General features: G+C 46.3%; 1 protein-coding gene across 1 annotated transcript in view; it reads left to right on the top strand.

Annotated features, from left to right (window-relative positions):
* The window catches only part of IQCH (IQ motif containing H), a 73,624-nt gene that overhangs the window by 13,767 nt on the left and 33,104 nt on the right, over positions 1–26,753 (top strand). The window contains exons 7-11 of the mRNA XM_078624313.1: positions 9,917–10,089; positions 10,960–11,223; positions 13,294–13,406; positions 15,991–16,204; positions 22,839–22,905. Coding sequence (XP_078480439.1) covers positions 9,917–10,089; positions 10,960–11,223; positions 13,294–13,406; positions 15,991–16,204; positions 22,839–22,905 — 831 coding nt within the window. The remainder of the gene's footprint in view (positions 1–9,916; positions 10,090–10,959; positions 11,224–13,293; positions 13,407–15,990; positions 16,205–22,838; positions 22,906–26,753) is intronic.

Below are 26,753 nucleotides of genomic sequence, written 5' to 3' on the forward strand. Positions count from 1 at the left end.
CTCCTCCCGCATCAATCCCATCCGTCCTCCCCGCGCAGCGCCAAACGCCCGGCGCGTTATGAAATATAATTGAAAGCAGCAGCTTGAGTTGTGGAGATGGGTTTTGGTTATTACGGGGGCACTTGCAAAGAAATACCGCCGGACGTTTAAGGAGATGCCTCGCATAAAACGGGGCCCGTTAAAGGGGAATCGGGCCCACAATGCGCGCCGCTGAGTAATAGCAGTCACGGCTCGGTTCCCTTCAAACGGCCGTCGAATGGCGACATCGCGTCGGATTGAGTTTGAGATTAAAATAAGATAACGCTAATCGTGTTGGGCCCGTGGAGGGCTCATTAAGCCGACGTGTGTAATGCATTTCGTTGTAGCGCCGCCCGTATGTTGCGCGGCGGTAAATGGGGGAACGCGGTTGCACGAGATTGCTTTTTCTCCCAGTGGGGCTTTGTCGATGATCTCCTTAATGTCCCTGCGTATGTTGCCGGCGTCTGTTCAAGCTGGCAGCATGTCCCTTTTTTTTTGTTGCCCCCCCCCCCCACACTTTTTCCCCTCTCCAATCCTTTTATATTTTTCTCTCTGCACCCACCCCCCTCCACACCCCACCACTCTCCTTCTCCTTCGAGGGTTAATCGTAAGGCGGGATTATACGTTACACCATGGGACCTTGCCCGCAATGTGGCTATGAACCGTACGAAAGATGAACTATGGGTTGTAAGTAGCGGCGTGCCCGGAGTTTTGACAAGGCCTTTTGTTTTTTGTTGTAAACGTGACTCGCACTCTTTCTCTCTCTCTCTGTGACTACTCCGTTGCTGTCCTGCTGTTTCCAATGAAAAGTTTGGTTCGGTATGTCGCCAGGTTCGTAGTGGGGGGTCGGGGGGTGTGGGGGTGTGTTGGGGGGAGACCCCCCCCCAGTAAAGGTGCCATGTGAAAATTTGCCCACAATTCCCAGGGAGCGTGCAATTGTAATAACCATCGCGAGGGAATAAAAATAATTAGGCGTGCGAAGAAAAAGTGGACTTGCCATAAAAGATGTTGCACAAAGCTGTGTCCATTGGAATGATAATGTGGCGTATTTGATAGCGGAATTTCAGAAAGCCGGGAATAAACATTCATTCAGAATGTCATCACTAAAGTACACGCGCTGTACTATGCGCCCGTTTATACAACAACGCAACGCTGCTCGTTTATACGACGACGCACAATGCAAAATAAAACAAAAATCACGTGAGCGATTTATTCCGCTTGTCCGGAATCTTTGATTTCAGGGTTTACCGCGGGCATTTGCTTCTTTTACGTTTATCGCGCGTGCTTATGTTTAAAACGTCATGTCAAGTAATTTACCAGCTGTTTCCGACCATCATTACATAAAACACCGCTGTGTAAAAACTTTATTGTGTAATGATTGCGTAATGAAAAAAATTCGCGCGTGAGAAATAACGTCGTTTTTCACTCGAACACAAAAAAAAAGGAACTTTTGCGATCGCAGTCCATCACGCACGGCGGAGCCTCAGACACGTCGGGCTCGCCGCTGTCACCCGCCGCTGCGTGGATCGTGGTCGCGACCGCGCTCGGGGAAGGAAGGCAAACAGCTTGGGGAGTCGTTGGGGGGTGGTGGTGGTGGTGGTGGGTGGGGGGGTACACTCGGTGCTACGGCAGTGAGCGCGCCAGATGTTCGGCTGCAGAGGACACTCGCTCGTGGGTCGTTACGGGTGCCGGTGAACCCCTTGCGGGCTCGGGGGCTCCGTCATCGTCGCTGTCCCCACCACCCACCCACCCCACCACATCGCCCCTCCATCCACTTCTGCCCGATCCCTCCCCGGCTTCCGCCACTGCAGCATACGCTCCGTATTTGCTGAATCTTTTGCCCTCGCACCTTGCCGTCACGATTGATTCCTCCGCAAATGCTGCGTTTACTCCAGAGAGAGAGCGCGCGCGTGTCCAGAACAAACGCCCTGGCTTGCGTCGACGAACGCTGGGGAAGTGGCGCTCAATGATCAAGACAGGGAAGAATCATATCATAGTCTTGGTTCTTTCGGTAAAGTCAAGTAGACAGAGTCTGAATGACTCTGTCTACTTGACAGACCTGTTCTCCACCTGAAGACGGCTGCTTGCGTTGTGGCCGAAACGTCGTGAGAATTATTTTTAGAATGTTTTATTTTTTATTATTTTATTATTTTCCTTCTACGTGACTTTACAGAAAGAACCAAGACGATGAATCCCTGCAGTCACGAAAGCTTTAAATCGAAATCAGATCATAAGCAGAGGGGTGGCGTGCTTGGCATGGGCCCTGGTGTGAGGAATGGAATTGAGTCGTCTCTGTCTCAACTTCCTCCCACATATTCTTAGGTTTTTTCGGTAAAGTCACGTAGGTAGAACATTAAAATTAATGAAAGTAAAATAAAATAAAAATCACGACGTTTCGGAGGCAACACAAGCCTCCGTCATCAGTTGTCTCGTTGTCTGTTAAAAACTCTAACAGATAGGTGGAATTCCTCCCCATAGAGGGCATTAATTCTAGATTTGAAAGCTTCAAATCTAGAATTCCTCCCACATTCGTCGCCTGGCACCTAGGGCCCCTGCGTTCCGTGGGCCCCGGTGCAGTTACACCGCCTGCACACTGGTTCAGCTACATCGCTGTGCTGCTGAACAATATGCCGTGTTCAAGCGTTACCTCCTATGCACGGGAGCAATCTCCACTCTGCTATTATTGGTCTTCTTCCATTTTAACGTTTCGCGGTTTGATTCCTCTCGTGCTATCGGCATCATGCTCGTGAGGCCAAGTATCCTTTTGGGGTCAGATTGTGACGATGTGTGACGAGGGGGAGAGGGGGGGTTTGAGAAATGTGACGTCACATCAAAGTGCGCAACTTTAAATAAATATAGACAAAACGTTCTACTTAATTAAATAGACTTTTTAATACATATTTTCTCCTACAACATCAGAGTGCAGCGGTACATTAAATACGCAATACAATGCCAATAGTTTACAGCAATTTGAAGCATGTTTTATTTTATTTGGGGGGGGGGGGGCAGAGCTTTGTGACGTCATATTTGAGGGGGGGTCTGACTTTTTGTGACGCCGTGTGACGAAGGGGGGGGGGGGGGTCAAAATCGTTCAAAATCGCGTGACGTCATTTATGGACAGCCCTATTGGCATTCTCACAGAGCAGTGCAACGTCTTGTGCTCGGCACACGGAGACATCGTCGAATTGCTTCTGACATCTCCGAGTGAACCACTTTTTAAATCCTCGCACGAAAGTCGAGACAAACGTGACGTAGTTTTGGGCCGCGCACGTGACCACCGGTGGTTGGAGCCTTAGGTACAGCAATTGGGCGGACCTTTGCTCGAGGCCGTACGGACACAGCCCATTAGGTTAAAATTTGGTCAGCGCAGTTCATGTTGGGTCAGGAGGATCCTGATGCCCTCGAGGTAAACAAAAGCTTGGCCATACAATTGCTGGAGTTATTTATTTATTTATTCTGGATAGCCTCAATTGAGTCTCAAGACTACTTCAAGCAGCTCTTGCATGAGGACATTTCGCCAAATTGTGGGGGGGAAAAAACTGTTGGACTGGCAATTATTGTTGGAGGGTTTTTTTTTTACGCGTGACTTGTTGACGTAGAAAAATTTCAAGATGCTTGTTCAGTTAGAATTGCACGTGGCCATGCTGTTATTTAGTCGGACTTAACTTGCGCCCGACCAGCTTGCTGCGTGTCTTCCATGAGTTTTCACAATTCAAATCCATTAGTGCTCATGTAAACATTGGTACAGAATTAGCATTAATCTAAATAAAATATACATTTCTTGTCAGCATGAACCAATGCTGTGTAAATCGATGTTTTTATTGTATCGCATTGAATGTAATTGAATGGCACATTGCTTTACTGTGACTAAGTGAATCGCATGGAACGGTGAATACCTTGATGAGTACGGGGTCCTATATTCTTTCGATTATAGAGCCAAGATTGTAGCCGGTGTCAACAAAGTTACGTACAGACTACTGGATAATAAGACGCATTCTGAACTATTCAACTATTCCTTTGAAAGGTGAGGGGAAGGGGGGGGGGGGTAGAATTTTCCTCATAATCCAGAGGATACGGTAACATTGAACGATGGATACTGTACGATGAAGTGAACGCGCATAGGCCAGTGTGTCAGAGCAGAGTTTCAACTTTCAAACGTTCACTTCTCTGCTCAAAAGGATTTTCTCTGCGCAACTCACACGTGCTCTCATGACAACGAGCCAGTCAGCTTTCGATTGAAAGCTTTCGTGACTGCAGGGATTCATCTTCTTGGTTATTTCGGTAAAGTCACGTAGAAGGGAAATAATAAAATAATAAAAATAAAACATAATAAAATAATTCTCACGACGTTTCGGCCACAACGTAAGCAGCCGTCCTCAGGTGGAGAACAGGTCTGTCGAGAAGGTCTGTCGAGAAGACAGTCTGAATTCAGACTCTGTCTTCTCGACAGACCTGTTCTCCACCTGAGGACGGCTGCTTGCGTTGTGGCCGAAACGTCGTGAGAATTAATTGATTATGTTTTATTTTTATTATTTTATTATTTCCATTCTACGTGACTTTACGGAAAGAACCAAGAAGAAGAAGAGCCAGTCAGCGTGAAGACATGTCCGTGAAGAAGTACGCACGCTAAACTTTAGTGCGTAAAGAATGAACACTGCAGCACAGTGACGTGACATGTACTGCCACCGCTGCTCGCAAGAGCTCGGATTCCACGTGCGAACGGCGTTTGATAATAGGGAATCTGTCCGGTGTGACCACGTTTAATTACACGCTATCTCCGTATTAAAATATACAGTGTACTTTTAACTTGCGTAGATTGTAATAAAAATTGGATTGAAGGGAATTTATAATGGGTTTCAACTTGTAACCGGAGACTACTATAGCTATTACAATTTTTTTTTCCTGTGTAATGAGTCCGGCACTGCCAAAATATCTAGTTTTTAAGCAAAGTAGAGAAAATGTCCAGGCGATGGGAATTTCAAATCAGCTTTTAAAATGTGTGTACTTTGAGAAAAATCGAAAGAAAGCATGGTGAGATTTAAACACACTTATAGCCAGTTGGCCAAAGTGCTTCTTCAACGTGCAGTGTGGCCTTAAGCAGTTTTAAAATAGTATTCAAATTACAATTATATATTTTCTATCAGCATGAAAAAATTAAGTTGTTTTTTTTACTTAGTCATTTGTATATCATATTGTTCAGTATTTGTCCAGATTTGATTCTTGGGATATATTCACTTTTTTTGACAGAGATATGCATAACATTCCTCCTAACTTTAAGAATCTATAATGGCCTATGGATTTACTGTATCTGTCACCCTAAAAGCTACCAATTGGGAATTGCCAATTATCAATTTCCTCTTTGCTGATTCCCTGCTCCTATTGCTTGAAGAAGATACCATATGGTGGATCACATAGCAATGGTCATTTTATTATAGAAGTGGTTAGATTGTACAATATATGACCCAGAATCAATAACATAGTAATTATCACAATGAAACTGCAACAATAATTGCAAAGCAATAATTACCACACTTTGCGATGATACCACGATTGCGATGTTATGACGGTAACCACTCCTGAGTTTCATGCACGCATTTTTACCGTGTTTGTACATTATCAATCGAAGCACCCTCCTCTATATTAGCATCATCACCGTCGCCATCATCATCATCACCATTATGATGTTCTTCTTGGTTCTTTCGGTAAAGTCACGTAGAATGGAAATAATAAAATAATAAAAATAAAACATAATAAAATAATTGTCACGACGTTTCGGCCACAACGCAAGCAGCCGTCCTCAGGTGGAGAGCAGGTCTGTCGAGTAGACAGAGTCTGAATTCAGACTCTGTCTACTCGACAGACCTGCTCTTGCGTTGTGGCCGAAACGTCGTGAGAATTATTTTATAATGTTTTATGTTTATTATTTTATTATTTCCATTCTACGTGACTTTACCGAAAGAACCAAGAAGATGAATCCCTGCAGTCACGAAAGCTTTAAATCATTATGATGTTGTTATGGGCGATGCTGATGCTGCTATTGCTGCTACTGCTGCTGCTGATGATGAAATCGACGAGTGTGGTGTGTGATTGGGGAATGTACGGCGGGCGCGCTGAGACTGCACAGTGACACGGCCGCGCGCACACACGCGGACACGTTGGCGGAGCGCGTGAGCGTCACGCGAGGCCGTGTGCGTGCGGCGAGCGCGTAATGTAGCGGCACGGGCCGCTCAGGGCTCCCCCACCGCGCACTGCTGCTGCCGCGGAGCCCACGCAGCTGTGCCGGGCCCCCAGTACACGTGGCACCACCCCAAGTCCACGTGCCGCGATGATTACCATCGCCGCTATCGTTGTAAGTCATCGTCATCATCGTTGCCCGACCACGATCGATTCGGTGCTGGATGAAGGCCTCGGCTAGGTCATCGCCGTCTCGCATGGTCCTTCAGATGTGACGATCCACCCAGATGCCTGCACGTGAGCGGATTTCATCGCTCCGTCTCCGCGTCGCGATGGCGAGATGTTATCTCCCTCGCCTGGTATGCAGGAAGTCCTGGGTTCGGTCCCGACCTTGACGCTTGTATATGTGTTTGGTCGCATGGATCTTTCTCCGGCTCCTCCGGTTTTCCCCCTCCACATTTAGAAACACGCGTTTAGATTATTTGTCTGCTTTCAATTTTGCACGTGATTAAGCACTTCGTGAGGCTATCATGTTTGGCCAGGTCGCTTCTGAAAAAGAGCTAATAGCTCAGTGGGCTTAACCTGGTAAAATAAAAATAGTTTTGGCTGAGTTTAATCTTGCAATATTTTGTCATGTTTTGTTTGCACAGCAACAGTGCTTAAGCGCATACATAGCAAAGCGTGCTTCCGTCTGCAGTAAAGTGTGCCGTTTAAGACCTTGTGACAAACATAATGATATAATCGTCCATCGTGCACAAATGTCATATCCCAAATTACAAAGTTTAAAATTGCCCCTGGCTAAAATAATTATAGTAATAATAAAATTAATAACTACCCATGCATAGCTGCACTCCCCGAGGTCTCTGCTGCACCGAAGATGATGAATCTCGCCGTGCCCTCACCTGCTTAAATAACGCACATCAATCATGGGCTGTGTGAGCACAGTGGGCGAGCGCAGGAATTGGGGGCGCTACGGCCGGCATCTCGGCCTCCATCCCCGTGCCATCAGGGATGCAGTGGGGGGGGGGGGGGTAGTGGCGGTGGTCGCGGTAGCTTTGGTGGCGTGATGAGTGTACAGCTCGCTATGAACCGAGCAGCTTGAGTTCGATTCCCGCGCACCATGACTGACATCAGTGATGAGTATCTGAACTCGTCCTGATGAACAAGTGGGGAGACAAAGACGGTTGGACGCTAACAGCACTTGCCCCAACAGTCTATGTAGGCTACACAGGGGATATATATATTAATGTGGTGGTGGTATAGTCGAATGGGTGGTGGTGGTGGTGGTAATGATGCATGAGCGGGGGTGGTGGTACAGTTGAATGGGTGGTAGGTGATGGTTGAATGGATGGCGGTGGTGGTGGTGGTGGTGGCGGTGGTCCATGGCACAACGCTCGACTTACCGACCACCACCGGTGGATCGCATTCTCTTCTTGACGGCATCGCCAGGCGTGTCGGCATCCCGTGGTTTTACTCCTCTCCCACCCCCTCGGTTTTGCAGAGGCGAGCGAGCAGCGTAACGCAGCGTACACCGGGCACGCCGCGCAGAGCTGATTTATTCACGCCGGAGCCTGGCATCTCGGGGAGCCGGCTGTTGGGATAACCTCGCTAAACAAGAAAGCAATTTGCGGCAGATTATGACAGCTGGGCTTGGGTGTGCATTCCGCCAGGCTGTGAATTACAGCGTATAAAAAAAAAAGACAACAAGAACTACTTGATAATTTCAGCCGCATCGCGTCAGTGAATAAACGATGAGCGGACTTGTCTGTTCTCTTAATGGCTTTTGGCTTTACAAAACGACGAGTGAAAATGCTTCATTTTCATTCTTGATTCAGAGAATGCCATGCGAATGTAAACTAAGCCACAGGAAATGCTCCCGATCTCGACAGATCTCAAAAACCTAAAAGCAGGGCGAGAGCTTGGGCAGTGCTAGGATGGGCGGCTGCCATACATAACATGTGTTATTATAGGCATAGCGGCTCCACTGTGCTGTACTCCTACCATGGGTGGAAACACTCGATTTTTCCAGCGGCAGGCATCCGGTTTTTTCTTTAATACAATTAAACTCGATTTCTGGAAATTAAAACCTGGTTTAATGAATACGAAACTCTGATCCAAGGCTTAGGCTGCTTCCTCGTCGGTGCTGCTATCGTACTCGGGGGGCCGTCGGGCACGGGGTAGTCGTAGAATGCGGCAGGCAGGTTGGTCTTGATGAACACGAGCTTCTCCACAATCGTGGGCGCCAGTGAGTTCCTTAACTTGGAATGGATGAAGCCCATCGTTGAGAAGTGCGGTTCTGCAATTAGAACCAATTAAACCGGATTTCTCCCAATCTCAGATGATCGGGTTTAATATAAAAAGACAATTAAACCCGATTGTAAAAAAACCCGACTGTGCCACCCTTGACTCCTACGCTCACACATCTACGTTCCGCGCCTTTCCCAACCTGCGCCGGCCAGGCGGGTGAAGTGCGGTCCAATATACGTCCCACGACCCTGGCGTGGCATGGGGAAAGCCGTCAGCCATCAGTGCTGTCTTGACAAACAACCACCGCACATTTACACGTGTTTTTATTTGTCATTTAAGAGTGCACTTTCTCGACGGAAGTTGCAGAAGAATTGCCGTGGAATCTCCAGCGTACGACCCATTATTCTCGGCATATTTTTTGGTAATAACAATAATTAAGGACTCTTAATTACAGCGACTTTACCCATGTTCAGCCAGTAAGCAATGCAAATTGGATTTGAGGCACTGCAATGAGGATGTATTTTCTTTTCATCTCTTTTGGAATAATTGCGATGTCAAAGAAATTCAGGGGGTAACAACTCCTCACAGCGGGTTTCTGATTGCTAAAGAGTATTGCTTTGTTAGAATGAGTGATGTTTGCTCTGCAGTTCGTTATTTTTGGTCCGCGGTGACTCTACCGTCTAATTTATTGAAGAGCCGAGCCCCTGCCAACACCTGGTGGTGGCGGTTGTAATGTCCAGCGAAACGTCGGACAAAATTGTCAAAAATATTCGCTTACTTCTCAACATTCCTCCGCTTTTGCGGAGTTACAGCGTGAAGGAGGGAGGGCTTCATCCAGCAGTGTCACCATTCCATAAAAATTTGCGACACGTTAGATCATACATTATTACTACTGATATGCTATTCATCTTCCTGGTTCTTTCGGTAAAGTCACGTAGAATGGAAATAATAAAATAAAAAAAATAAAACATAATAAAATCATTCTCAGACCTGTTCTCCACCTGAGGACGGCTGCTTGCGTTGTGGCCGAAACGTCGTGAGAATTATTTTATTATGTTTTATTTTTATTATTTTATTATTTCCATTCTACGTGACTTTACCGGAAGAACCAAGAAGGTGAATCCCTGCAGTCACGAAAGCTTTAAATCGAAATTTGATATGCTATCGTTACATTTATGGTAGAACGTGGCCCCAGAAGGGCGCCCATCGCGGAGATGGAGCGATGAAATCGGCTCGTGTGCAGGAGCTGGGTGGGTTGTTACATCAAGAGGCAACGCTGCAAACGAGGTGGTGAAAGCGAGACAAAAGAACTCGAGCCGTGAGTCGAATCACTCAACGTCTCCGAACGGCGACAAATCAATTGTGTTTGTTGCGGGAACAGAGTGGTGGGGGCGTTTGGAGGGAGGAGGGTTGGGTGGGGAGGGCGCAAATAAGTCACACACACGTCCGACAATAATAGTGCCGCTCCACGCTTCAGGCGGCGAACACCTGGGAGGGCCGCGTTTGGAAGCGTCGCGGACGCAGCCGCCCCAGGGCATCTCCTCGGCTCCCCTGTCGACGCCGCGCCGAGGCCAGCGATTGGCTCGCGCGAGGACTCAAGCATCGTCCTGGGAACCGGCACCAGCGGAGCCGTCGCGATCGCAGCTGCAGGTGAAGCCCATCTGGAAGGGAAAAAACCACGTGGCTAAAATCCGAGACACGTTGACGAGGGTGATTCAGGTGTAGGCAGGAATCCGGAGTTTAATTTCTACCCTCACCCCCTCTCCCCACTTGCGCTGATTTTCGTTGGTGAGATAATTTAGCAAATGTACACAAATTATATATATTTTTTTCTATAGTCACGTAAATTAGGCATCCATCGTTGTGCTTTGAATCGACATGAACGGTTATTAAATTTACATGACATGTTAGTTTTGCTAATCGTGGTGTTATATTGGCACGTGTTTTCGTTTGATAGTCGCTGATGTATTTTTAGTTGTCATTCGTTTTGAATAATTTTTAAATTATGGAAAAAAACGAGTTATCATTTGAAGCAATTGCCCGGCATATGCAGCTCTGCTGTGTAACTGAACTTCAGAGAAAAAAATTCCTCAAAGAAAAAAAGATTGACAAATTGGAATGGTCAATTCTGATCGAACAAAAACCTCTTAGAATTCACAATAATTAGAATCAATCAAGGATCAATTCAGAAAGAAATTGTTAAATTGATTAGTTCGTTTTTTGCAAGTGGTGACCTCATCAAAATGTAAATTTCGGCTTTTTTTGTTTGCTTTCAAAATCAAATTTACCCACCGTGATGAGCGATTTTTTAAATAGGAATTTGAAAAGAACATTATATTTATCAGCAGTATGGTGGATTAAAAAAATAAGTGTCTCAGCCACCACTATTTTCACACGCGTGGTATGTTCACGTGTCACCTTGCACTACCCGGTTTGTCAGCGCCGTTCGCTTTTGTTGGTAGAGTCGGATTTAGTGTGATGTTTTTCATTTTTACCTTTGCCGTGGGCGTTGTTCCAAAGCCCACGACTCCGGCCTCGGAGCAGTGGCACCGGCTGGTTCTACGTGACGGCCGCGTGGATGAGACCGCCGGAGACTTTTCCGAATTCCGGAAGCTGCATCGCACGGCGTGGGGGCCCATCTCGTCGACGCTCCGCGGCATGGAGGGCCTGCTCGCCATCGCCGCAACCACCGCCGTCGCCACCGCCACCGCCGCCGCCGCCTCCACGTCGTCTGCCTCGCGAGCCGGTCTGGTGGTGGTGCTGCGCGGGGAGCGCGTGGTCCAGGTCTGCGTTATTGCTGTTGACAAAGAACCCAGAACTACAACTGAAAGCCAGGGCTTATTTTTTGACGGCAGATTTTGACAGCGACCATAGCGCTTTGTCGCGTGTTCGTGCTCGTATACGGAACAGTGTCACAGCGTGCCGAGCAACAGTTGTAACAATTACAATGCATGGATTCAGCGATATAGTTACCGTTATTAATTTGTTGCTGACCACTTGTACCACATTTTAAACTGATCAAACATCGGCTTGACTCCAACCATTTAAGTTTTTCGCAAAACCTTAAAATAGCCGTCGGTGAAATCTGAGCATTCCGTTAACGGGCACTAGAATGAGGACGAGATGGAAATTTTGGCGGAACTGTGGTAGAAGCGGGAAGTGAGCGTTCAAGCTGTGTAGGGAACGAGATGGCAACTAGAACATCCTCGAGCGGCGTGGTCCCACACGCTTCACAGTCAGGTTCAACATCACTCCGTCATATCCGAGGTCTCATAACTACCGTCGAACAAATGCATTCAGGTAGGCCTACAGACCCTTTATCATGCCTACATCAAACCGTTTAACAGTGCACCGAACTAGAACCTCCGATTAGCACAGTTGGCTATGTATGGTGTTAAAGAGTTCAGAGAGAACAAGTATTAGTTGGTGAGAACTAGAACTGGCGAGATATTCAGAATGAGTTGCTCATCTCCTGTTTACAGCCCCGAGCCAGCGGTGGAAATTACACGATCCTACTGTGGGGGCAGGTCTATCACAGAACAACTACTGCAGAGCTGACCACATTTATCAACCTCAGAAGGGATGATTGGCTGGGTCAAAAACATGAACCTAAACTAGGCTTCCATTAAGAGGCGAAGTCGAACTTTTTGTTTGTTCAGCACCCCTGTTATGGCGTGCCATGTAACGGCGTTATATAATTGTTGGTAATTATCTATAAACTAAAGAAAATAAAATATTTTACCAGGTAAGGTCCACTGAGCTACACAGTTAGTTTTCAGAAGCGACCTGGCCACAAATTATAGCTCAACGAAGTGTTGTATCACGTGAATATTTCTTGCAGCCAAATACTTGAAATGCATGTTGATTCTAAATGTGGAGGACCCGGAGAAAAATCCACACAACTACAGGATCCAACCCACAATCTCGTGTATACCAGGCGAGGCAGTTTTATCGTTATTATTAGAATTGAGGCTGAATTGTTGCAAATGGCGTGGCATGTAGAATTGCACCTGGAACCAATTATTTCAGAACCGTAATAACAACACCGTCCACCCAGCGGACGGTGGCACACCCAGCCGATGGTGGCACACCCAGCTGACGGTGGCACACCCAGCTGACGGTGGCACATCCAGCTGACGGTGGCACACCCAGCCGATGGTGGCACACCCAGCCGATGGTGGCACACCCAGCCGATGGTGGCACACCCAGCTGACGGTGGCACACCCAGCCTAACTCCGCAGAGAGAGCAAATAGTTTCCACTGTGATACAAAGCCACTTCTTTCAAGGAACGAAAGTGATTGCAAAAAAACATATATATATAACAAAAATAATTACTACCTATTTACTCACATTTTTTTTTATATCCATGAAAAGAATCTCAAATATAGTTTGTGACATTCCATAAAGGGTATAGGTGCAGCCCTGCAATTGCCTGCTCATGCCACTGCTGGCAGAAGCAGCCCTGACAGATACCCCCTCAGAGATTGCCCCCTCCGAGATGGTATCTGTCCTACTCTTCCACACTGACCAGGTGCCTCGGAAGAGGTGGGGAAGCACCCACACTTTACCCAACCAAACGTGACCTGCCAGTCAACTGAGCACGGTGTAGCCATGTATACTGCTGCATGGACGGAGGCGAGGATTTAAGCCACTTGCCCATCGTTTAAACTGAGGGGAGATTGAACTGACGACAACCTCTTGATTGCAATTCCGTTGTGCTAACCATTAACACCAGGGAAGCATCATCGATGACATACAATGGCTGTCTAGGTTTTTTTGGGGTGGGTGGGCAACTGCCCCTATTGACCCACCCCCCCCCCATCTCACCCCCAACCTGTGTGCACTTCTGCCAGGTGGCACAGGAGCTGGAGCTGGGGCTGCAGAGGCGCAGGGTGACGGAGCGTGATCTGTTGTTCGCGGCCGAAAATCCGGACTCACTCTTGCCCCTGCTGGCACGAGGGTTCAGGTGACAGCTCGGTGTCTCTCTCCTGGTCACGACGAACTTACAATTTGAAATTCACCGTCAGCCCAACGACTGTGATTCAGAGCATGCTCTTGCAAATTCTTGATATGTAAAAGGGTATAAAAATACTTGTAGAGGGACTCCTCTAGTTATGAACGAGTTAGATTCCGCAGGTCTGTTCGTAAGTCGATTTGTTTGTAAGTCCAACTTTACTTCTGTCGATTACAAACACGTTGTACGGCGTGTACACTAAACACGGGGAACGGCTTTAAAAGTTATATAATCTCCCGTAGATGCCACTGGTTCTTCATGTTCTGCAGATGTAGATGCCACTGGTTCTTCATGTCCTGCAGATGTAGATGCCACCACTGCCATCTATTGCGCGGTGGTTGAACTTACGACTATCGGTCCGAACGAGCGACTGGACATACAGACAGGTTTGTTCGTCTTCTTGGTTCTTTCGGTAAAGTCACGTAGAATGGAAATAATAAAATAATAAAATTAAACATAATAAAATAATTCTCACGACGTTTCGGCCACAACGCAAGCAGCTGTCCTCAGGTGAAGACCATGTCTGTCGGGGAGGTCTTCACCTGAGGACGGCTGCTTGCGTTGTGGCCGAAACGTCGTGAGAATTATTTTATTATGTTTTATGTTATTATTTTATTATTTCCATTCTACGTTACTTTACCGAAAGAACCAAGAAGATGAATCCCTGCAGTCACGAAAGCTTTAAATCGAAATTTAGGTTTGTTCGTATCTCTGAAAGTTTGTGTAAGTCGAATGCTCGTAAGTAGAGGAGTCCCTGTATAATAATTGTTTGCTTATTTATTTCGTGGTGTGATTTGTTTTTTAGAGATCGTCAATAAAGGTGTTTATTTGTTAGTTTAGAACGAACACGTCACGGATATAACCGCTCACATTTTGAAGTCTTTCAAACAGAAATATTGGTTTATGTATGCATTCATTCGTGTCTGGTCAAACTGTAGTCTGTCAATGAAAACGTACTTTTTTTTTTATAATAAAAAAAAAAAATTCATGCAAAACTGCATCTCACAACGCTATTGAAGACAACAGCAATAAAACATGAAAATTAATCAACGACATTTTTTTTTATAACCAAACATTATCAACTCAAATTAAGCATTCAGTTATTGATTCATGTTCCTTGACTTCGAAGAAAGAAAAAAAAACACCCAATAATGAAATATTATTTATTTCTCAACCAAAATAGATATACCTTTAGTGAAAACAACATTAATTCATTCAATATTCTCGATTCAAGACAAGCACCCGAAAACGTTCTCAATTCAAGGAAAATGCTTTCGTTCTCGTCCGCTACACTATCGTAGCTCTGCTAGCAGCTGTCTGCTTCGTGTCGTAGACCTTTGGCCTGCGGTCAGCGGCTGCAGTGAAAGAATAATAATTGAACGGCGATTAATTTATTCGTTCAAAAAAAGTCAGGAGTCTTTTCACAGAACAGCCCAAAGAGCCTGACGTTCATTATAGTTTCCGAAAGCCGGCGAAGGCCCTGCGATGTCTTATCAGCCCACGCAGGTGAATAAAATAAATACAAATGACCAAACTCATTACTATACACATTAATTTCCCTTTAAAAAAAAACGTGTGAATACGGTATCATCGTAAACAAAGCGTTGTTTGGTTATCGATTCCCATGGGAGGCGACACCGAAGGTCACGGCATTATTTACGCGGAGGCTGAAGATGTTTTTCATCAGAGCTGGGAGCTTCGGAAATTAATCTGCGTTGTTTGGCTTTAAAAAAAAAAAACTTCCATCCTTGTTTTCATTAACAAAGCACGAATCGGTTATCATCTATGCAAACAACAGAATGGGCATTAACGAAAAATTACAATTACAAGATCTAATTGCTGTAGCCTTTTTTGTGCTTGTTAAAATGTTTCCATACAGCTCGCAATAATAGGGCCTTCGTTTGTCAGGCATCGCGAGAGAAAACTTACGAACCGCAAAAAAAAATTAAAATGTTGGCTTGCCCACACCGATTCCCTCATGTAGATATGTATTTGCATTTTCTACTGAAAATGTACGCATGCTTTGGGCAACCTTTTGATTAACTTGGGACGGATTTCAGTAGGGTAATATCCTAAAGTGCAACACAGTTTTATACGCTGGGTTATAGTTTGAATCGGATCACGTTTACAAGAGTCATCGTGTCCTGTCATTATGGACAGACAGAGCCCAATCGCATAAACCGGTTTCAGCGTCAATAACCCATGTCTTCGTTGGAAAGCGTTAATAACGAACAAAAGAAACCAGCGATACATGAGAAGTCTTGGATATTCAGGGAGGCATTCCTGGGTAAAGTTTATTTTTATCGGTACATTTAGCGATTTAAATGTCATGATGTAATGTGCCTCTGCAGCACACTTGGTATTGCTCACGACAAGGACTGCGTACATCAAACAAGAGACGCGTGCTTCGTGGCCTTACTCGTGGAGAATTAAGAGTGAACACAACACATTTCCACAACGTGCGTCCGTATAAAAAATGAATATATATATTGTATCTTCTCTCGGCATCTGCTCGCTGTGTCGCCATTCCCTCCAGGAGCCCGGGCGGGCACGACCGGGCGGCCACGTGCATCCAGGCGAGCTGGCGCGCGTTCCTTGCCCGCCGCGACTTCGAGCGCCACCGACGGCGGCGCTGGGCGGCGGGCGTGATCGCCGTCGCGTGGATGCTGCGTGCGCAGCGCGGCCGCGTCCGCCGCTCGCTCGCCCAGAGGCGGCAAGCGCAGCTCGAGAACTTCCGCACGCGTGCGCAGGTGCGACACACACGTGTACGCGCGCGCGGGCAGGTGCGACACACACGTACGTACGCACGCACGCAGGCGCGACACACGTACGTGCGCGCGGACAGGTGTGACACACACGTACGTGCGCACGCACACAGGTGCGACACACACGTACGTGCGCACGCACGGACAGGTGCGACACACACGCACGTGCGCACGCACGCAGGCGCGACACACACGTACGTGTGCGCGGACAGGTGCGACACACACATACGTGCGCACGCACGCAGGTGCGACACACACGTACGTGCGCACGCACGCAGGTGCGACACACACGTACGTGCGCACGCACGCAGGCGAGACACACACGTACGTGCGCACGCACGCAGGTGCGACACACACGTACGTGCGCACGCACGCAGGCGAGACACACGTACGTGCGCACGCACGCAGGCGCGACACACACGTACGTGCGCACGCACGCAGGTGCGACACACACGTACGTGCGCACGCACGCAGGTGCGACACACACGTACGTGCGCACGCATGCAGGTGCGACACACACGTACGTGCGCACGCACGCAGGCGAGACACACACGTACGTGCACGCAGACAAGTGCTACACACACGTACGTGTGCGCGCACGCAGGTGCAACACACACGTATGCGCGCACGCACGTAGACGTGACATACACGTATGCGCACCTGTGGACAGGTGCGACACCCACATATGGGAGGCGCCCACGATGTTACAGAAACACACTTGTGGTGCTTGGACAACTGCAAGAATTCTTCCACGGGTGCAAGAATCGCACCCCCTTTTACCCAGTGAAGACTCACTTGAGTCTTAAGATTCGCCCTCCCCCCCCTTCCCCAGGGCCCCGCTACATTGACACGAGTGGCAAATTGCATTCACAAGTGTTCTTGGGTCTTTCGGTAAAGTCACGTCGATAGGTTCAAAGAAAATAACAAAAAAATAACAAAAAACTACGACGTTTCGATCGCAACGCAAGAAGACGACCGCTTGCGTTGTGATCGAAACGTCGTTTGTTTTTGTTATTTTTTGTAATTTTCTTTGAACCTATCGACGTGACTTCACCGACAGACCCAAGAATATGAATTCCTGCAGTCACGAAAGCTTTAAGTCAAGATGCATTCACAAGTGTTTGGCTTCATATGAGAGGACGCCGGATCGCCCAGAGAAAAGCCACCGTGCATGTCCAGGCGACGGATATACGCACTTGCGAACGGACCCAGGTGCTCCGGATGGTTTTAACAGTCAGGTGACACTGACCACCGATCCGGTTTTATGTGGGGGAGAGACTACAGACTCTGCTTCGGGTTTTCCCGTCTCGGGGTGGCACGTACAGGCGGATTGGTTGATGACTGTCGTGGGTCTGTGACGATTCGCCCTCGCTCACGGATTATTGCGGAGCATGGTTGTGCGTTCAGCTCCAGATGTTGATTCTCTTTTTGGAATATTACGCTGAATTTAGTGCTTTCAGTGGCTGGTGGGGATCCACGGATGCATAGCATACGACGTATAATCACAATATAGAGCCCTTTGGTCAATCACATACAATTGTTTCTGTTAATGTGGGTGCCGTCTCCTTGCATTAAAGGTTTTCTCTTGACACTTCTGATCCACCAACATGTTGACAATACTAAAAACAAATATTGACCAGTTACCATTTACAGGACTGACTTGAAGACTTATACGAAACTATCGTTATCACAATTGCGGTTCCAATTTATATACAGGTGTAATACCAGCCACCTAGCATTTATTTTGTTTATTGGTATACAGTACATTTTTTGTAAAGTCTCATCAATATCATTAACATTGATTTGCTTTCACAGCAAACCAAACTGTAATGAACGTAATGATTTATTTAGCTAAATTACAGTTGCCTTATACATATTTACTTTGTTTTTCCATCATAGTGCGGCTCGGTAAAAGCTGCATCAGCGGGTTTCATTTTTGTTCATATTATTATTTCTCTCCCCCTTTTGTTGTTATTTTATTGAAATTATAAACACTGCAATGTCCTTCTCTGCCCGTCGTCGCGCCATTCATTCGCTTTCCCAGCCCCCCCCTCTCTCTCTACCCTTTTCCAATTTCTATCGCGTGTGCCTTGCTTCCGCACCCCCCCCCTTCCCTTTTTCATTTTAATACCGTGCCCTGATGATATCTGGGTTCAAAGCTTGACTGCGCAGACCTAATTGCATGCGCCATACCATTAGCACAAATACGGAAATAAGTGCGGTGAATGCATTTAACGGTAAATGAAGTACCATTAAACGTAATTGAAGAAACATTTACTTACGCCATCCACTTTAATGTTAAACAATAAATTGTGCGGCTTTTTTGTGGAGCAATGATAATTATGCTACAATAATAGAAAATTCCATTGGTGTTTCGTTATAATGCTTTAGCGCCGTACATTAAAGTGGCTTTTTTTTTTAAACGATATGTATCTGCCTAATGCGGATGGCCCCATCACCCCAGAAATGTTTTTTTTGCGAAATCGTCCTAATGCGATGCGATGCGCGCGGAGCGGCGGATGGGAGGGTAGTGGGTGGAGAGGGGGGGGGGGCAGGGAGTGGGGGAATGCACGCATAATAGAGGTTTTGTTTGATCCATTAGGTCGCGGTAAACAGTTTGCGTTCCTTACAAACGGCACGCGGAAGGGCCTTCGGCTATACAAGTCTACCCCGGCTCCTTTCATCGCAACCACACGAGTCAGAGGTGGCAGGAATTACATAGTCACTATGAGATGTTTTCTTGTTCATGTTTTTTGTTTGTTGCGGTTGCACCCGATTCAAGAGCCGAATGGCTCACAGGGCTATACCTAATAAATAAACTTTGAACTTTGAAACATTGCGCGTGGTGTACGTACGACGGCATCGTATGACGATAGCTAGAGCCGGTGGGGGGGGGGATACTTAATAATAAGCAAAGGATCGTGGAGCTATCGACGTTTTCCTCTCTTCTTTTTTGACTTGTGTCTCGCGCGAGTCAATAGCACTCCTTGCGTATGAATGATTAATGGGGGCGCGCGCGCATTCGTTTGCAGAGCCCGCTTGATCGCTCGACAAACATCTCGGGCACTTTCGGCCCTGCGTACTTCTTCTGCACGCACAGCATCATTAGATAATAATGATTATGTAATCCCAAAGGGCGACGCGGGTTTGCTCGTAAATTGTTTGCGCCGTCTGGACGGACGCCGCCTCGTACACGCGCGTGCGCGCGTGCCCGGATGGCTTCTTGTTTTGTTTTGTTTAAACACATTAGCGGCCGAACCCACCGCGCTCTTCCGAAAATGACAAATGTTTTGTTACGCAGTTGTCGCCGGCGTCACGGGCACGGTGACCCCTGCCGCGTGACGTCCCCGCGTAATTGTCGCTTCGTTTACCGCAGAATGGGAATGATTGCCTGTGCCACGGTGCGGTGTCACCTTCTTTCCCCCGAAGATGAATGGAGTTTTAATTTGGTTTTCGCGGAGAAGGGAGGGGAGGGGATGAGGTTATTCCTCCGGCTTGTTTAGGCTTCTCCCGGTTGCAGCGGCGGCGGTGACATTAATTAGTGCTCACCGCTTCCCCGCTGCTTTTTTTTCCGCCGTGTTTTTAATTCCCGTCCTGTTAATTATACCCTCTCCTCTCCGTTATCACCGCCGTCGCCATCGCACGCCTCTAATTAAATTAATTGTCGCAGTGCTGGAGCGTGTGATTAAATTAATTAGGGTAATTTACGCGAACGCACCGCGCGTGCGAAAGCCGCGGCTGAGACTGGCGTGGGACGTTCTCCTCCTCGCAAAGAGCCCGGGCCGGCGCGCGCGAGCAGGTCAAAGGTTCTGTTTTGCAATGTAAACACAATCGTCCCCGTGCACAATAACACGCCGCTTTGTTAATTAAATTCAGATCTATATATTTTTTTTGGGGGGGTGGGGGGGTGGGGGGGGTGGGGGGGTGGGGGGGTGGGAGCTCGCTTCGTACTCCCGTTGTCGTCCCGCACGCCACCCGCTCGCTCGCCCCTGCGATCAGCACCCGCACGTTTCGCTCAACAATGCTTTTGTTTCGCTCGGGTTTTATTTGTTCTGTGCAGATGGAGGCTAATTAATTGACCCCCCCCCCGCCTTTTAAAATCGCCAATCTGCCGCTGTTTTTTACAAAACTGATTATGCATTTAATTTTAACAGCTGGCTGACAGAAAAAGATGACACCGCCGTCATTAAGGATTTCACTCTCGCACAAACCTGATCTTTTGAAATTGAAAAGGAGCGGCGGCGCATTTGCCTTCTCGCGAGAGTGTGCGTTTGTGTAAGGGTTAATTGACGATTCAAAGAGAATGCATTTATATTTAAAATATATATACTGTTTTTATTTACAAATTAACTAATAGTTCTCTGAACGAATAACCCACGAATTGAAAAAACATACACACACCCCTGTACGTGGTAATGAAACGGAATATAATTGGAACAAAGAGCTACATTTTTTGCCAGTACACAAAGAAATACACTACAGACTCGAATGGCCCTTTTACACAGTCGTTATTATTTACGAATAAAATAAAGAACAATGAATCCACTAATCATACATTTTAAGTTTAAGTGTCCCCCATGCTCTAATGAGCTTTGGGTGACGCTCAGCACTATTGGCGGTTCTGAGCAAGCAAGCGGTGGAAATTCCACATTGTTATCATGGGAACAAGCTCATCCATACAAAACAGCCAGTCACTGTTGAACTGGTGATTCATGGAGCCTGCTGCTACCCCCGCCCCTGCTGAGCTATATCTGTGCGCATTAATGATCATCGACCACCCCCAGCCCGTTCACCAACGTGTACTCACCGGTGTGGTAAAGTATGGTCAAGCAAACCCCATGATGAATGATACAGCATGGGGAGGTCTTCATCCAGCAGTGCATTGACTAAGGGCTCAATTAATATGCTGTACGTATGTTCGAGGAATAGCCTTACGTTTGTGAATTTTTTATCGGGTAAAATCTCACCGCATTAAGGAGACTCTGAGGATGCTTGACATCTCGCAGTGTATAGATCGTGATGCGGGGATGTGGCATCGTGAGCTCACTGTTGGGGGATAAAAACCGTCAAGTCGCCAAGAGAGCAGAGGAACACTGCAATGGCCAGCTCAACTACAGGCCGTATCTGTATGATTGGGCCATGATACAAAAGGTGACCCATTTATAGGTACCCCACGAATATAATGTGGAGAAATTAGCGAGAGAGAAAACATTTGAATCAAATCTTTGTGGTGTCTCCACCACCCTCGATTACACCTTTCTTCTCGGTGTCTGCGCGAAACAAAGAAGTAATCGCGTTTCACAAATATCATTCACCCGTTGCAAAGCACGTAAAAGGGGGCATTCGAAATCACTGGGAGATCCTCTATAAGTATACAACTTGTCAATAAATCAGTGGTTTTCATAAACGTGTTTCAAAATCAATTTCACGGTTTTTCTTTAACACTTCAGATTCCCTAGAATTACACAGCAATGTAGCATATACGTCCGTATCTTCCTGTGATTATCGCGCATTTACTGCTCGTGGCCAAGAATGATAGCGCATGCCTGCACATGCCTGCACATGCCTTGTTATACAGTCCTTTGCGGGACGGTTGGTGGATCACGCAGATTTGTGAAATTCACAAAGACGCTGGGGCTACGTAGTGACCAGCAGATGGCACCACAGCAAGCGGATTCTTGCATTCTGTGTGGGGCGTCATTATCTCCTTGTATCTCTCTGCCTTTTTTCTGGGTAATTGAGTTTCCTTCCACTTGAAGCCAGACACTCATTAATGGAATTGGCCAAACATCCCAAATGCAGGCACAATGGTAGCGGGGGAGGTGTTTTCTCCCCTGCCTGGTACACAGGAGGACGTCGGTTGGATCCCAGACCCTGGAGATGTCGGTATGTTTGAGGTTCACGTGTTCTCTCCCAGTAGTGGTTACGTGGATTTTTCCTCAGGGTCCTCCAGTTTTGCCCTCCATATTTGAGAAACATGCGTTAAGATTAATTATTTGGCTAGGACTATAAATCCCACGTGCCACTTTGTTGAGCTATCATTCGTCGCCAGGTCGCCTGTGAAACAGAGCTGATACCTCAGTGGGCTTTACCGGGTTAAATAAAGTAGATAGCGGGGGAAAAACCCTATTATTATTATTATATTTTGGTACTGGCAAAGGAGGCCTCTTGATGTAAATATAGTAGTTTAGTTTATATAAAAATATATACTTTTGTGAGGATTTCCTTGGTAAATATAGGATATTATTCGTTTTATTTAGATGTTTTTTTTTTGGAATTTGCATTGAGACCTGTTTTTTTTTCTCTCTTGGCATTCCACAAGACCACGTGATGTCACGTTTCGTTTCCAGATCGTGAGATGAAGGGCGACAGTAGACAAATTAGAACGCTTTCTGTAGCAGACAGCAAAGTGAGTGCAGACTGGAAACAAATAAGCATATTAATCATAATACTGCACACACACAAGGTTATTTATAGACAGCAGAAGGTGTGATTGCAATCATAGGATCGGTCCCATCGCTGGATGAGTCAAAATTGTGGCAATCTTATTTGAGTTGTGATTATTGCATGAAGTGCCTAATATCAACTGTTTGTCCGTTCCACCCATGTCTCATTTCAGTATCTCGCAGAAAACTGGAAACGCATCCAGAGTTCAAGAAGGACCATCATCCACATCCCATCGCTGGGTGAGAGGCCATGGCCTGTCCCTCTATACTCCCCGCCCTGGACTGCGATTGCGGTGGGGCTTTGTGGGGCTCCGCTAGTGATGTCGCGTCGGACTGATTCCCAGTGCAAGGAACGAAATGAGTCCCCTCCCTACTCTTAGTTTTTTCGGTAAAGTCACGTAAATGAAAAAAATAAAAATAAAAAAAATAAAATATTTTTATTAATTTTAATTTCATTTTTTACCTACGTGACTTTACCGAAAAAACTAAGAGTATGAATCATTGCAGTCACAAAAGCTTCAAATCTAGAGCCCCCTCCCTGTTCAATTTCCATTCTTTCCCTAACCTGTCCCCAGGGCCCCTCTGGCCTTCTGGGACCTGGTAGAGTTGCGTGGCCTGCACACTCGATAACTCCGTGACAGAGGCACCGTGAAAAGGTAGAATTGAGCAGAACACCCAAAGCATCATGCCAGGAAGGCCGTGTAAATTGTTGTAGGTAGAGATCATCATGGGCTATCGCTTCCTTCCTGGTGCCAGATCTTGTATGTGTTGGGTCGGCATGATTGGTATTGTACAGCATCACACCGTCTGGCATGGGGTCATTTTGTAATGAAGCCCATTTAGGAAATCTGCTTTGCAATGGTATTGCATTATTTTTAATGCAAGTAATTAACCCTTATGTGATGCTGAACAATACAATTAAGGTTAGAGAAACGGATATTGCCACAATGAGAGCATTAGAATACGATTGTGTTAGCTTTAATAGAGCGTTATGAAAGCCAATGGAGATAATTAAGAAACAATGGATTTAGCATTTTTGTAGGTATTTGCCTCTTTATTGTTACCCCTCTTTTCTGTGTGCTTTAGTTTTTCAACTGTCTCTTAATAAAAAAAATGAGTCTCAAAGCATTTGCACATGATTAAAAGAAGACATTGGTCAATAGATTAGATGGATAAGTAGGAGGATATTTTGGCAGTGAACACATTCATTAAATTTATTGGCCACTTTGTACTTAAGATCTTTAAAAAAAAACAGCAGTCGCAAGTAGGGCTGAACGATAGCAAGTCACAAGCGATTTTTTGCTATTTGAAAAGTCCTATTACTTTTTGATTGGAATTGTTTATTTATTTATTATTATAACTTTCTTTATTTAACTTAACAATTGTTCTATGTTAGATTGTTCTTTTTCAATTATTTTTTTTTTATAATTACATGTTGCAAGCAATTCATATCTTTTAAGTTATCATCCTTGCTTTATAATATATAGAGCAGTTCATATTTTGATGGTATCATGTGGCAATGCTCCATTACATGTTTAAAATCTATTACACAGTGAATATTTAACTGAAGCTGGACTTAAAAAAATGATCTCAAATCAAATCGCAATATCTGTCAGAAAAATCTCAATTAGATATTTTCCCCAAATCGTTCAGCCCTAGTCGCAAATCGTTCAGCCCTAGTCGCAAGCAAGTAGTTTGCTAATATAACCTTTTGAAACCAATGGATCGCTATTAGAGAACGCATGCAATTGGATATATTATGTTGACTGCGGAGAAAAGTGGCTGTGTTTAACAAGTAGGCTTTTCGCGACTAATATGATCCATAATAGCGTTTTTTCTGGGTAAGATCGTGTGAATATAAATGTGTCGTTAAACCCGCCACCACCCGAAACAGGTAATTAGTAAGGTTTGTCACGTAAACAGAACGTGTCAATTAGTTACTAGTTCAGCACACCGGTTGTGTGTTGGAGAGTAAGCTCACAGCATTCACAATTCAAGCACAACGTTTCGCTGGTGATTACAGCCAGCCTCATCAGGCGACAGCCAGATTTGTGGAGAACTCCTCCTGTTTCGGTCTTAAGTGGGAGGACACCGTCTCGGTGGGATAGACGACGGCCAGATGGCAAAGACTCGTGGCAGAGTGTGGGCACTCGATGGATTCTCGCTTCGCGGGACCACGTGAGATGGCCACGGCTCGGGCAGAACCTCCATCCGGCAGTGGATGGATCATGGCCGCCGATGATGCAACCCTCGCCGTTCACTAGCAGCCATATTTCTCAAACCGTTGCTCATTAAAAAACATTCTCGCTTCAACTTTGTTAACTTGGCCGCTGCGAGCGTTAGAGGCACTCCGTGCGGGGGGAAAAGATAATGAAGGCGCGGCGTTTTAAAAAAATAAAACGGGGGCAGTGGATAACTCGCGGCAAAAAGCAAAAAAAACCTAAAAACTAAAAGCCTGGTTAATGCCGAATGACCTCCCACAGGCCTAATTGCCGTGGCCGCTGCCGGATTATCATTTGCCCGCACTCCGCGCTCCGGTTAGTTATTACAGAGAGGGCTTCTCTTTTGGCCAGGGTCCCTGCGAGCGCCACGCCGGCCGCATAATGCAGCACCCTGCGTGGCGGACCATAATAGGCTACACGCCACGCGGCTTTAAAAATCCTCCGACAACATCATTACCTTCCCTGTCTCCTCACCGAGCCATTACCCGCAGCCCCGGAATGGAGGCAATCTGCCGTCATTTAAAGTCGCGCTGAGCACGCCGCGGCGTGGCTTGAGCGCGGAATGAGCTTTTAACAATAAGGGGCCCGATTTATTTTGTGTTTCGTAAATCCGGGCAGCGATTACCCGTGCCCCATTTACCAAAACTGGCATGTGCAGTTATTTATTTATCTATTCGGCGCCTTCGGTCTTTTCATCATTATTATTTCATGTTGTCCTTCGGTTTTTAATTTCCACACATCTCTCTCTCTCTGTTTGTTGTTTTTGCCACTAAGCGCCGTTGTGGGCTGTGCGTGAAGCGGCGCACCTCGCTAACGATCGCCGCGGCTGTCGTTAGATGTGACTGGCACCGTCTCTAATGTCCTGCTGTAATTATGGCTTCTTCTTTTTTATTTTGGCTGGAAAAGAAAAATAATTTAGCGACGAAAGGAGCTGGATAATCAGCGCCGCCCGGTTATGAAAGCGTTAAGACGACGGCTGCGCTGCTCGGGAACAATGTGCTCGTACTTTGCAAAATTGCGTGACCCCACTGCTAATGCGGACGCTGTTTGGGCCCATTTGTAATAATGAGCCACAACAGGAGAAGAGGCAAAGCGAGCTCGGCCCCTACACTCAAATAAATATCGCGTATGAACTGAAAGGGAATCTTTAACCGTGATTGCTTGTAATAGAAACTGTTTGTCAAAGTAATTGCGGTATACGTATGAGATATACATTTTAATTTTATGCCCACATATATTACACAGGTATCGTGTATATATATATAGCTTGTAATCCTTGTATGTATTATGTGCATGTATGTGTGTGTGTGTTTTGTTTTTATAGCAAACCCCAGCGATCCAATTTCGATTCCCGCTTATGACCAAATAACGGTGCCGAATATCTCAACTGGTCCTGGACCTCCCCCAGGTCGACTCAGCCTTAATTGAGTACCTGGGGTGGCGTATAAACATCAGCACTGGGGGTACAAAGATGACCTGGCATGGTGCTGGCCAGCCACCTCCTCGTGTGCCATGCTGGCCTTAATAGCTGCTCGCTAACAACACCTGTCCTAACATTTTGTTATATAGCAGACAGAACATGATTTAACAGGGAAGCCACCCATACACAGGAGTATTTAGTGGTCACTAAGCCATCATTTGGCCATTCCGAATAGTCCATCAGGTGTCGCGATCCATTGCCCCTAGGCAGGCCTCATGGATAGGCCAGCCCGCAGGGTTATATGCTGTGTATAGTTATTTCGTTATACGTATGTGTGTTATAATAAGACGAGTAGTCACAAACCTTTGAGCATGGGACACTGAATGTATGCTCTTGCGCGTGCCGTATATTTCATCTCTTTAAATTATTATTTCAATCGTGAATGT

This window comes from Lampetra planeri, chromosome 3 (assembly GCF_965212315.1).
Source record: "Lampetra planeri chromosome 3, kcLamPlan1.2.h2, whole genome shotgun sequence".
Lineage (NCBI taxonomy): Eukaryota > Metazoa > Chordata > Hyperoartia > Petromyzontiformes > Petromyzontidae > Lampetra > Lampetra planeri.